The sequence below is a fragment of the Gallus gallus genome, chromosome 5 (assembly GCF_016699485.2).
Source record: "Gallus gallus isolate bGalGal1 chromosome 5, bGalGal1.mat.broiler.GRCg7b, whole genome shotgun sequence".
Classification (NCBI taxonomy): domain Eukaryota; kingdom Metazoa; phylum Chordata; class Aves; order Galliformes; family Phasianidae; genus Gallus; species Gallus gallus.
Genome location: NC_052536.1, coordinates 24,915,172 through 24,928,686, shown reverse-complemented (window position 1 = coordinate 24,928,686; position 13,515 = coordinate 24,915,172). Strand labels below are relative to the sequence as shown.

Genomic DNA, 13,515 nt, shown 5'->3' with positions numbered 1-13,515 from the left:
ACACAGGAAATTGGACCTACTGCACTAATCTCAGCATCCTTTGTATGAAGTTTGTTAATGTGGCCTGGAAGCACTTGGGATCTGTGGGTAGGAATATTCCACTGAGGATAGATGAATGGTCTTGAAAATATATGCAGAAATCTCAGACATTTGACTTAGTTATTGCTAGACCTTGCTGGAGTCTAAGTCAAGCAATGACCCTGGGAGAGAAAGGGGAAAAAGAAACTTTAAAATGAAAATAAAAACATACTGTTTATATATTTGTCTTTCAGGAGAAAAGATTTGATTTGAATGTGAAAGCAGAAAGATGGTAAGGGGTATTCTATTCCTAAAGGTTTGAGCTATTGATTTTGACATTGTTTAAACCACATGGAAAGGATATAAGCAAACTGAAAAACGTGTGCAGTATATTATATATAACTAGGCTTAGAATTTGACTTTCAATAATAGATGCTGATTAACACATATTTATTTTAGCATTATTTTGACTTTGACTACATGATATTATTTTTTAATTAATTTCAGTCTCTGAAATACAGAAAAAGAATAAAGTTGACTTAAAAGAAATAAAACAAAAAAGCAAACAACAAGAAGATATAAAAGACAGGACCAAATATTGAACTTCATCTGAGATCATAAATAAAAATAAATTATGAACTTTTAAAATCTTAACTGTCAATATTCAGTAATGGTCTTGTATTCTCTGAAATCCAGTTATGCTTTATATTGAGTGGAAACTAAGATAGGGGGTATGGCTAGCGATTTGACATCTATAGACACGCTCATTGTGTCCAGTAGGAAACATGAAGATGTTCCATGTTATCCACAACCATATGTAACACACACCACTGGGCAAACTGGTCTTTTCTTTTTCTGCCTAACTAGAAAGCAAAAGAGAAGAGCAATTTCATTCTGAATTCAGATTTTTCTCCTCAGCGATGCTCACCACTAGAGGGGGATGTGCTCCCACTGGAGCTGCTCAAAAGCCAACGTTAGAAAAATTATATTTATTCCTAGATTTGCAGTGAGAAAGCATACACTGGAATTCCTTGTGAAAGGGGAAATCAGTACACTCATTTTAGAACGCTTGAATAGATTTTTGAATTTTGTAGTTCTTTTAGTTTTAGACTATATACGTACATTTCATTTTAAAATGCTGTATATTATTTTCTAATTAGTTATTGCTAATAGGATCGAATGCCACTGGTTAAGCTCACTAATTTTAATACGTTTTTCTTTCTTTCAAAAATAGTTAGAATATCCTCACGTTCTAATCACATTGCATAAACCTGCTTGAAGGGAAGGGTAGATTATCCTTGGTCTATCTACATGAGTTTGTTAATATGTAAAATATATGCCTGTGTTTATCTTAGTAACTGTTCATGCCACCAAGACCTGGACATGCGCTTTGGGTTTGACTTATGTTCAGATGAGAGGGCTTTCCTGGGCAAAAGGAAGAAGTATGTAGCAAGCGCTCTGAAAAATGTTTTTCACCTACAAGAGGATCTACAGGATCATGAAGTATGTGTGTGTGTGGTGGGGGTGGAGCTTGAATTTCTAGTGGCTTTGTGTACTCTTCTAGAGGAGAGGTCAGCAAAATGGGCCGCGTTGTTGTGTATTTTTGCTGCTGAGTTCTGTTATTTCAAGAAGCAGCAGTTGGCAGCCATTCTATCCTACTTGACTCTCAATCTGCACTTTGTCAGACCTGAGGCGTGTCCATCCCTTCCATCCTAGTCTATAGCTGGCTTGATTCAGAAATGCTATGTGCATATTAAGTACACTAAATAGCAAATATTTCTTCCAGTGTCCAAATATCACAATTTCTGGAAGCTTAGGACAAACATCTCCACTGAATACACGTGGTAGCATCTTCCCTTTCTTGCAACTCTGAAATTCTGAGGAGCAAATATCCTGTGTTTTAAAGTAACTTAATGATAGTGATGAATAACAAGGTTGATGAGATTTGTTCAGCAACAGTGGAAGTATTTCTTCCTGGGGCTGGTGTGTGGGCTTTCAAAAAACAGTAGTAGATTCATGATACAGAACAGAGTGGCAAAGGGATAGGCAATATAGAGAAAACACATTGTTACCATCAAATAAAGCTTTTTTTTCTCCTTCTCCTGTGCCCTCAATTGCCTTAAATTAGATACGAATAGGAGCCCAGGTTTCAGCTGATCTCTTAACACGTTTATCCAGGGGAAAGCAGAATTAGCAGTCACTGCTGTTTCAGAGCCTCTCCTTCCTGAACGGGACCCAGGCTTTTAGATCAGGACCAGTCTGGGAGCAGTGGGCAGACTCCATGGCAATTCATTGAGTGTCGTCAGTGTAACTGTCCCATTCTCCTGTGTTCAACAGGTCCCTGTTGTGGCTATCATCACAACAGGTGGTGGACTAAAGTCAATGACAGGACTATATGGCAGTCTCATGGGACTCAAGAAATTAAATCTCCTGGACTGTGTAACCTACATCAGCGGGCTGTCTGGCACCACATGGTAAGGCCAGTACATGCAGGAGGGTGGACCAGTCTTTCTGAGGGTGATGCTCCTGCATGGAGCTGCTGTCACAGGGCTACTGATAGCTACCGAGGAGGAGCCTGTACTGCAAGTTGTAACCCTCTTCAAAAAATAGTAATTCAGTCTTATGTTAAAGCAATTTTTATGTTAAAGCAATTTTTAGGCCCTCTTATTTTGAAAGTGAGCTTAAAAAACTAGGTTGTCTAAAGGCCTTCTCAATTACAGGCCATTAAACATTAGCTTGACTTTATGCACAGTTTTGGATTAGCAGTTCTTTACTGTGCTTTTGAACTGAGCCTTTACAGCAGTTAAATATGCATATGACAGTTATGCATGCTTGTCTCATACTTATCAAAAGGCTTTCTAAGTTTTTACTGTAGATGTAATGCTGCCCTTGGCATCAGTCTTGATCCTGTTTCCAGGTTGCTTTGAGCAACCAGATCTAGAGGGAGGTGTCACTGCCTATAGCAGGGGGATTGGAACTATATGATCTTACAGGTCCCTTCCAACCCAAACCATTATGTGGTTCTATGATTAAAAATAAAGTGATACTGTAAGATTAACAATAAGTGACACAAAAAGAAGGACAGTGACTAGTGTGAACTATTCTATGATTCCATAAAACAAGCAAAAATGTATATATTTTCAGTCTATTTCTTCGTGTTTATACCAGGTGATCCTATTGGTTATAGTGCTGCAAATCTGTCTTAAAAAAAAAAAAAAAAAAAAAAAATGTCAAGAACTTTAATAAGTATATAACTTATTCTTCAAGACTATTTCATAAGCATTTGTTGAGGATTTGGAAAGATCATTCAGATGAATGGAGCACCAAAAAGAAAGCACATACAAACAGATATAAATCCCGAAATGTAGACCTCTGTCCCCAAAAGCAGAAAGTTTGAAGTCTTCTTTTGCTCCTTTTCATTTTCTTATCCGTCTTATCTTTCTCCAGGACCATGGCCAACTTATACAGGGATGCCTACTGGTCACAGAAGGACCTCGACTCACACATTAGTGAAGCCCAGAAACAAGCAACCAAATGCAAGATGGGCTGCTTCTCTATGGACCGCATGAAGTATTACAATAAACAACTATGTCAGCGGAAGGAAGAGGGATACAGGACATCATTTATTGATCTCTGGGGGCTTATGATTGAATACTTACTAAATGATGGGGTATGATACATATTTTACTTAGAGAGCTGCTTTTACTTATTATTCTTATTTCTGCTGAATAGAGAGAAAATTTGCCTGCCAGTTCAGAGAAGAGTGAAGTTCTCCATGTCAACAAATGCTCAGACATTTTTATTGTCAATAATCAACCAAAGTGTATGTCAATAGAATAGGTTGTGAATGCAGCCTAATTGGGAAAGTGCCATTAGAGTCTGGCTAACCTTTAGATAAAATCAGATGTTTTGTCAGGCAGTTTACATAAAGTGCTTGAGATGAGTTGTTTCCACTTCTTCTGACATAACAGTTTTTCTTCAAAACCAGAAAGACCCCCACAGACTTTCAGATCAACGAGAAGCGCTGTGTGATGGCCAGAACCCCCTGCCCATCTATGTGTCAGTCTGCGTCCGGGACAACTACAGCACTCAGGATTTCAAAGGTAAGGGCAGTATTTCAGATGTGATGCTAAAACTGGCAGCTGGATTCCTGTGATTTGATTTGCTCTTCTCTGCTTGGTAGTCCTGGTCTGTTTGCTGTTTTATGGAGAAATAGCCATTACCTCAATGCAATTTTAATACAAGAGTTATTACAGATCAGCTATTTCAATATTTTAGACATACAGAATCAAAATCCTGCCAGAAAAGCCATTTTGGAGATATTAGATGGAGCACCTGGAGTAAAAAAGTATTGAATTTGTCTGAGAATCAAATACTGCTTTTTGCAAATGCCTGTATCTTAAGTGCTTCATTTTTTAAATATCAAGAAAGACCTCATAGTTATAATAAAGACTGGAAAAGCATCTGGCCTATTCCCAATGGAATCTTTTTCTTTGCTCATTGTTTTGATTAGTTTTTTTTCATAAGCAGAAAAGGCTAGATAGGCCAAAGAGGAGGAAAAGAAATTCATATCAAATTTTTATGATTGAGGTGAAAAAAAATGGATCACATGAATGAAAAGGAGAATGTGGTCTACAGCCTTTCTGTCCTAGACTTCGCTCATACTGCAGTCATATCAGACAGCTGCTCCTCACTAGCAGAAAACATTCAAGAAAGTAAAAAACTGCTGCTATCTTCCTTAGTACCTTACACGGGGTATGTAACTGGCCGCTTACAATGAACTCATTCCTCTAGAGCTGAGTACCCATATTTGAACAAACCTGAATTATTCAAGGGAAAGAAATGCATCCTATTAGCTGTGCTGATAACAGTGCAGGTACTTCCACCTAGAGGTGATGGATGCAAGGGCAGAGTGAAACCCAGTGCCTGCTGGATTGGTGCAACCTGTGGGGTGTTGAGGGCTGGAGCCTTGCCATGCTCACTACGTACACTGTCCTTCTGATGCCACCATCACTGTGCAGACTGCTCCTGCCTCCCTGCAATTAAGGAAACCCCATTGCAATCACGTCTGAGCTCAGCTGCCTGGCTCTGCAGGTGGCTGTTTACCAGTTAGGCTTTGCAAAGACAGCACAACAAACAGAGATCTGACTGGTGTATGTCCTAGCAGCTCTGTACCCAGCTGAGAGCTTGAGAGAGCTCAATGCATCCTTTTGTTTTGGTGTTGCAGAGTGGGTGGAGTTCACCCCATACGAGGTGGGACTGCTGAAGTATGGCGCATTCATCCCTGCAGAGAATTTTGGAAGCAAGTTCTTCATGGGACGCATGTTAAAAAAACTGCCTGAATCCCGGATCTGCTACCTGCAAGGTGAAGTGTTGCATTGCTCTTCAGGGAGTGGCGGGGCACGTGGACATTTCTGGTCAGACCTATAGGATCACCTATGTTTCACACTTATTTTCTACGCTTCTGATTCTTCTCTGAATGCACTCCAATCTCAAAACATTTTTACACTGCAGGAAACATGCAGATGTGCTTCCACTGTGAGTTATAATTTCAATCCCACGTACAGAAACCTATGTGCTAGAGATGTAGGCTACCCAGGATTAAAAATGAGACCAGAATCAAAGGGTCTCTGAATCCCTCTGGTCAATGCCTGAGTTGTAGCGATGGGTTGTGTGCAAAGGCAATCAGCTGCTTTAAAAAGGAATTAGACTAGAGTAGTCAGAATTGATGACATACCAACAGATGAACACAGAGCAGTGCAAGTTTGGTTTCAGTCACCTCTCCCTACATTCATGCTGCTTATAGGCTCCTTTATTTCAGTACACATGCTGTGATATTAAATAGGCAGTACCCCAGGGAATATTGTTAAAAATGCTGGCTCTCAGGTTGGTCCTTTTTACCATTTTCTAATTACTGGATATGCCGCATTAGTTTCTGTGTCCCACACTGAAAATTAGGAAGTACAATTACAGTAGATTGATCATAATATGTATTTAAATTTACAATGGCAGATGAAAAGGTGGCATTGTGGGGGCCATATTTTGTCAGCAAAGCCATCAGTTCCCTTGTGAATAGTTTGAGAGGGAAAATCCTGGATGCAGGAAAGAGCATACAGCAGAGCAGAAGCCCATGCATTATTTGAGTCCTTAAGTGGTAAGGTGTGACTTTTTCTCTTACAAACCAAATGGCTGAGCAGGCATTTCTTCCCTCTGCGAAATGATTCAGGCCTCACAAAAGCTGACCAGAGTGTCGGTAGAAAAAGAGGATCTGGAATAAGAAAGACAGGGATGGAACTGATGGTTTTTTGTTTGTTTGTTTGTTTGTTTTTGTTTGTTTGTTTTTGTGATGTCAGCATTATCTGAGCTCTTATTTTTCTCCTTGAGTGGGTTTTGCTCCTTTTCTTCTCTCCCACTCTGTTATTTCTTTACTGTGCAGCAAAGTCATGCAGTAGATGAGGCACAGAACTGACTGCAACAGAAATAGAGGTCACTGAGATCTATAGAGAAATCAGACAGCCTCTATGTTTAGAAATATTTAAGTTATGGCCATTCCAAAATGAACCTAGGAGATCAAAAGAGAAGGAAAAAAAGAGTTTATTGTTAAAATGTGTTCTTATGGTCAATACTTCTCTTTATAGGTATGTGGAGCAGCATTTTTTCTGTTAACCTGTTGCAAATCTGGGGACTGTCTCACAGTTCAGAGGATTTCTGGAAGAGATGGACTCAAGACAAAATTGATGAAGTTGGTGAGAAGTTTTTAGACCTTTCACTTATGGTCATTTAGTCTTCTGAATGCCTTTTGATATCATTCTTTTAACTAGTTTGAATCTAGAATCATAGGATCCTAATAAAAAAGATAAAGACAACTTCCTCTCCCAGCATAAGAAGAGGAAGAGAATAAATGGGGAAATACTGCTGTAATTATTAAACTTATGAAAATGTTTTTGATTGGAAGGTTCTGTCTTTACTTGGAAGCTTTACAGGGGTCACACGTATCACAGGAAATGTTTTGTCATTGCTGATTATCACTCAGCCATACAGAACAAAGTCTCTGTGTCAGAGAGTAAAGTTATTTTTACTGCCAGTGCAGGAAATCAACCTCTGTATCAATTGGCTGATCAATATTTCCTGGATTTGGTTTTATTACTCAACACAGTAATTATTACATTGGATTCATCCTGGCTCAGAGGTAAATGAGGCCCAGAGGGTGTTTTCTGAAGCAATACGAAAACCACAATTTTATTGCTAAATCATTTAACGTGATGGTACCTCTAATTGCGCACATCCTGAAAATAAAGGAATACATCTGTGCAATGATAGAAACTGCAAAATCTCTCCTGTTGCACTCTCAGCCACCAGGTCTGGCGCAGCAGGTTGTGATTTCAAGAAACCACCCCTTGTGTCATTTCTGCTTTTCATCTACATATGCCTCCATGTAGTCACCCTGGAAACTTCCTGTAATTTCTAAGTATGAATGTATTTCCTGGGATACTCTCATTCTACTGATTAAGCATATACTCATGTAGCAGTGGGTTATTATTGGGTAGAAGCTGTCCTCTATTGAGGTAGATCCTGTGATGCCCTTTGGTTGCCCATCTGAATGAGTGGGAGCATATGCTTTAGCCCCATTTTGTCCATGCTTACCTCTATTTCATGGAATCTTCATGTGTGGATACACAACTTTCCTTCTAACTGAAGGAATAGTCTCTGAATTGTTTAGTTCCCTTAAGGTCTCCCTTTTTCAGGACTAAAGATTGCTTCTAATGAGCCATCTTTAGGCCAGAACTCAAGATCACCAGCAAATCTTTGTCTAGCAGCCCCTATTCTGCTCCAGAACAGTTTTTTTTAGAGAACGTTCAGTGAAACTCTGAGATCTCTTACATACCATTCCAACCAGAAACAAAAATGAATTAGTTATTCATTAACGTTTCTCTCCTCCTCTAGATGAAGAGCCAGTGTTGCCTACAAGGCCCCATGAGCTAAGGACTCGCATGTACACTCCTCCTGGTGCTCTATCCAATGCTCTTCGGGGTGCTTTAACTGACCGCTTCTCAGTTGCCCAGCATCACAATTTCCTGAGGGGTTATCAGCTGCATAATGACTACTTTGAAAATGAGCACTTCTGTCAATGGAAAGGTAAGAAGAACTTAAGAGACATCATACTGGGGTGGTCCTAGGATGAAATTTTGAAAGAAATCTGTTGACGGGGAAAAAAGAATATAAAACAAATTATTATTATTTTTTTTTTTTCTGAAAGAAGAGACTAAGAGTTGTCAGGTATTTAAGTTTGTTTGAAAATATAAGCGTAAACCACACAAACACATAAGTGTTTATGTGGTTTAGCTGAGATGTTTGTGGCCCATACTGAGAGGGTAGGCTTGCAGCCAACAGAACAAAATTTAAAGTAACAATGAGAACATGGAAAATACCTTAATTCAGCAGGGCTGTGCCTCTAACTGCAGATATGACTGAAAAAATCCCAGAAAATATGACCTATGAGAGAAGGTCTGAAAGAAATGGGGCTTTGTAGTCCAAAGAGAAGTGGAGCGAGAGAGAAGCATGAAAAGGATGTTTTGTTCTTCGTATCAGTGATGGATACAACATGAAACAATGATTGAGATGAAGCAGGAGAGATTTACTTTAAATATTAGAAATAGTTTATGGATGGCAAATTACTGAAATAGATTGCCTGGAATCTCAATATTGAATATTTTTAAGAATGTGAATTTGGGTGATATTTTGAGGTCCCTCTCATGTCTATCTGATATTTATCTATTGCAACAATGAAATTAAACCAGGTCTAACAGATGGCTAGTTCAACTTTGTGGGGTTTTTTTTTTTTTTCCATCAAAATAGCAACAGATAATTTCTTATTCCAATAAATATTTTCCTTTTAGACACTGTGTTAGACACACGTCCCAATGAGCTGATGCAAAATACTGACCACCTGGGCATGATAGATGCTGGATTTTTCATCAATACCAGCAGTCCACCACTTTTAAGGCAACAAAGGGATGTAGATGTCATCATATACTTAAGTTATACCACTGGATCTCATACACTGGTAAGGAGGATCATGTTACAGTGTGTTGTTTCATTTAGTTTGCCTGTAGAAACTATAACTACTCACTAATTCAGCTGCTTCGTTTTTAACTGCTGTATTCCCCTCTTGAAATGCTAGAAGAGGTCGATGATTTCTTCTTCAAGGAAAGGAGAAATGAATCTGCTAAGAGTTGTCTCAATCCTCATTTCAAAAGCTGTGATGTCAGTCCTACATTTAAATATACCCCTTTTCAAATTATCTTGCTGTTAGAGGATAGAAGCAGCAGTTTCATGGGGATAAATTTAATTATCTGTCTATAAAGGCTTGGAGAAAAATAATTTAGGTCTTTATACTTCAGAAACTGAGTTTAGTTAGAAATGTAGTGTTAAACATCTTCGCCTGCTTAGTTGAAAAGGCACAGTATAGCATAGTGCTCTAGTCTTTCCTCAGTAAAACATTAATCTAAATGAACACTGTGCCATAATGCCTGCACAGACATAATTGCACATTCAAACTTTTTTATCCCCTGCTTCCTGGCTTCTAAGCATGTAGTAGGATATCTTACACATTTTCTTGCTGTGATTTATTTTTCTGATTAATTCTATGTAGTATATCAAACACGGACTTATCCACTTATAATACTACTTCATTTACCCCAACCACCCCAACATTTCTTCTGCTTTTATAAAGTAGAATCCTGAATGAAATCTCCAACTCTGTTATTGGGTTGAAAGCTTGAGATTAGTAATCCATGTGGTACACTAATATATGGGGTAGCAGTGTGTGTAACAACTCTTGATGAGAAAGAGCCCATTCTATAGCTCCATGTCACTAAACCTTAATGATAGATATTCATTCTGGGGCCTCAGGGGAGCCAGGCTGAATTCTAATGCTGATGATATGTGTGATACTCCAGACTCTAGATAAGGCGTGCAAATATTACTCGGAGCAGAAAATTCCATTCCCAAAAGTTTCTTTGAGTGATGAAGATAAGAAAAACCTGAAGGAGTGCTACATCTTCCAAGATTCAGATTCGCCAAGATGCCCTATTGTGATTTTTCTTCCACTTGTGAATGACACCTTCCAAGAGTACAAAGCACCTGGTAAGATACAAGTCAGGGCAAAGCATTAAACAAAAGACAGCACTACCCACTTCTCTGTCTTAAGTGGAGTCTGGGGACTCTCATTCTTTTTCTGCCCAGGCCACCTGCTTTGTATTTCTCTCCTTTACTGACAGCTGTTAGGATATATTTTCTTTACTTCTTGATAGCAGGGAGGTAAAATTCAAAATTCTTCTTTTGCTGAATTTGGGAGACGTGAAAAATGCAAATGCAGGGATGGATCCAGGTGACAAGCTCCTTGAGACTGGAATCAGGATGCTATTCTCTAAGTAGCAACTTCCTTCCATCATCCAGGGTCTGCAGAGGTCCTGCAGAGCTGCTCAGGGGACCAGTTGCGTACTGGTGCATTGGCAGTGGTGACTAGAGAGCCCTCTGAGGCTGATATGCTTGTCTGAACCATGACTTTAATGAAACTGTTGAGTAAGCTACAGATGAACACTATAATGCTGTCCCTCACTTTTCTCTTCTGCCCTCATTGCTCTGGGTGCACTTTAACAAGAGGCAGCCACACATGGCTGCATTATTGGTGCACTTGAACCCTGAATTCTCTCCTGGAGGAAAGATTCCCTCTTTCTGCTGCCATGGAACTATCTCACTGCTGACTGAGATACACCACATCAGCAACTTCTCTTTTTGTCCAGGTGTCAAGCGCTGTTGCTCAGAGATGGAGGAAGGAAAACTCGACCTGACCAGTCGGTGTTCCCCTTACTGCATGTTCTCTGTCAGGTATACTGATGAGAATTACCGCCGGCTGCTGAACCTCAGTGAATACAATATCCTGAATAACTCACAGATGATTATGCAGGCCTTGCAAACAGCAATGCAAAGGAGGAGACAAAACACGTGCTGTTAACTATCCAGCTGCCTGTGCCTTCTTGGAGCAGTTTTTTCATGCTCTAGCACACAGGAGGGACACAGCTTTTTGAACACTGGCCGTTCTGCACTACAGAAAGAAACTGCTCCATATGGCTCAGCGGGCCTTTTTCATTGCTGTGAAGTGGCTTCTTTAGGCAAGGACATTGCCTGGGAGATCTTTACATATGCTTTGTTCCGTAAAGTAAGGTTGTCTGTAGAACACTTTTTACCTAAATTTCTTGTTAGATTTTTAAAAATACTCTTATTTTAAGCCTAATTTATTTTATGACACATAAGAAAAACATTTTCTGACACCAAGGTGCTACAGCAATACAACCTAGCTAACACACTGACAGGCCACAAGAAAGGGACATGAATATGAATGTCTCCTCCCTAAAATTTCTCTGCATGGAAAACAACATGTATGAAACCTGGAAAATGAAGAAAATCCTGAGACCCGGTTGCAATCTGGCATCAGATCCCTGAGTCAACTCTATTTTGCAAGTATTTTGAAGAGCAGCCAGGGGTTGGAAAGGTAACAGGGACTAGTGTGTGCACACAGCCAGTGCTGTGAATCATGTCCATCTCCTGAGGAATCTTGGGCTGTGAATGCGTCACATATAGATCAGAAGGAACAACCGAGGAGGAAGCAGCGTATGATTTTTCCAGTGTCGGTTGTTGTTGTTCTTTTTTTCCCCCAGAAATAGGTCTAATTTGGCCACATCAGAATTTCCTCTGAATTTCTGTCAATTCTTATTGTTTGTGTTGAAATAAAAAAAATCAAGATCTTATTTTGAATCTTTAAAAATAATAATAAAAAAAGCACTGGGAAATTTTTCCCAATTGATTTATTTCTCATATCAAACTTCCTTTCTTAAATCAAAAAGTACTTGAAATTAAAGTATTCGACTTCCACTTGAGAATAAAAACTTTTATTGCTTAATTCAAGGGAATTTGCATAATTACTTCAGGACATACACTCATCAGCAAAAACTGCTCATTTGTTTACTTCTAGCAAAATGTGCAGACAGGCAGGAGTTAATAGTTTGCAACAAGTAAGACCATCTTAAAACAACATGAACAGGCCCTCCATGGGATCCAGCACAAAAATACCCATACCATTTGTTGCAGGTTTGCATTTTTAATCTTTCTTCTTATTTCTTTTTATGGAAAATGACTTTTCTGGACTGTTGAAAGTGCTGAGGATGAGCTGTAAAGATTATGAACCTATAAAAACCATTGCATTCCAAGAGCAAATCAAATTGAAGATTCACTTAGAATAGACTATTCTTTAGGAAAATCTATTTATTAGACAAGTTAACTAGATGTCCTAATCTGAAACTAAAATAAACCATGGAAAAGTGTTTGGTAAGTTGAAACATTTCATGTTAATATTTTCCATAACACCTTTATTTTGAAACATGAATCTCCTTTTAATAGATAGTCTACCTCATCAGCCTGGGGAACCCAACCTGAAAGCTTCATTAACTACCAAATAAACTGCTTGGTTTGGTGCAAAATGACTTGCAGGAATTTCATTTTGGCAAGAAAAAAGGAAAAATTTTACCTACAAATGAGTTTGAAAATACTTTTCCAATGCTTTTGTCATTGAGGATGTCAAGTAAAACTACCTTTTTTGTGCATCTGTTGTATGACATTGCAAAGCTAAAAGTCAGAGCGTACATTTTAACATACAAAAATATTTGAGTTTTGAATGAACACACACACTTTTTTTAATTGTTCTATGGTAGTTTCATGAGTCATACTCTGAAATATGGTGCTCTGTGTATAACCCTGGGAATTACCTCCTTTGGAACCTGAAATCTCCAGTGTGAAAAAAATAGACAGGTCTTTGTGATAAACTTGCATCATCTCCAGCTCTGAGGAAATACTGGCTACATACAAATGTTTCGTGTAAACAATATTGGACAATAAATGCTTGTTTTCAAAATGGAAATTCTGCCTTGCTCCACATAGGCAGGCATCTCGGTGATATGCTTTAGGTTCACAGTGTGTTCCTTGTTCCAGGAAAGTGAAATTATTGTTAGCAAAGAACATCACAGTGTTCCAAATGCTTGCTGTGAGTATCGTGAACAAGGAGATGACTGCAGGGCTACAAAGTGAGCCATGGTCCCACCCCACCTGCAAAGGGCCATCTCTGATATGGACTGCCATTTGTGAAAATGGAGGAATAGTGACTGCGCCTTCCCCACATCAGGGGAAGCCTCAGTCTTGTGTTGCCTCAACTGATGTACTTTCTTCTGAATACCCCAATGAATGTGGGACAGCGTGGTGCTCCAATGGGTGTATCCTTTCCTTCTGATCTTGGCAAGCTGTGAGCATCACCCCTGGTTTCTCCCACCTGGTGTGCCTAATTTTCTGGGGGATGAGTGATGGTACATCCCAGAGCCAGTGCATTTGAGGGTTTTTTGGCTGTTGGTGCTATGGGAGTGATGTTTTCAGAGCCTCAGTCCTGGT

The 13,515-nt window shown here is 39.2% G+C and overlaps 1 protein-coding gene across 1 annotated transcript in view; it reads left to right on the top strand.

Annotated features, from left to right (window-relative positions):
• LOC771552 (cytosolic phospholipase A2 epsilon-like) overlaps positions 1–11,980 on the top strand; it is a 32,184-nt gene extending 20,204 nt beyond the window's left edge. The window contains exons 11-21 of the mRNA XM_001234815.6: positions 273–310; positions 1,374–1,521; positions 2,356–2,492; positions 3,466–3,688; positions 4,007–4,121; positions 5,246–5,383; positions 6,657–6,764; positions 7,963–8,154; positions 8,916–9,082; positions 9,978–10,164; positions 10,824–11,980. Of these exons, the coding sequence (XP_001234816.4) occupies positions 273–310; positions 1,374–1,521; positions 2,356–2,492; positions 3,466–3,688; positions 4,007–4,121; positions 5,246–5,383; positions 6,657–6,764; positions 7,963–8,154; positions 8,916–9,082; positions 9,978–10,164; positions 10,824–11,035 (1,665 nt within the window). The 3' untranslated portion in view covers positions 11,036–11,980. The remainder of the gene's footprint in view (positions 1–272; positions 311–1,373; positions 1,522–2,355; positions 2,493–3,465; positions 3,689–4,006; positions 4,122–5,245; positions 5,384–6,656; positions 6,765–7,962; positions 8,155–8,915; positions 9,083–9,977; positions 10,165–10,823) is intronic.
• Positions 11,981–13,515: the final 1,535 nt, after the last annotated feature.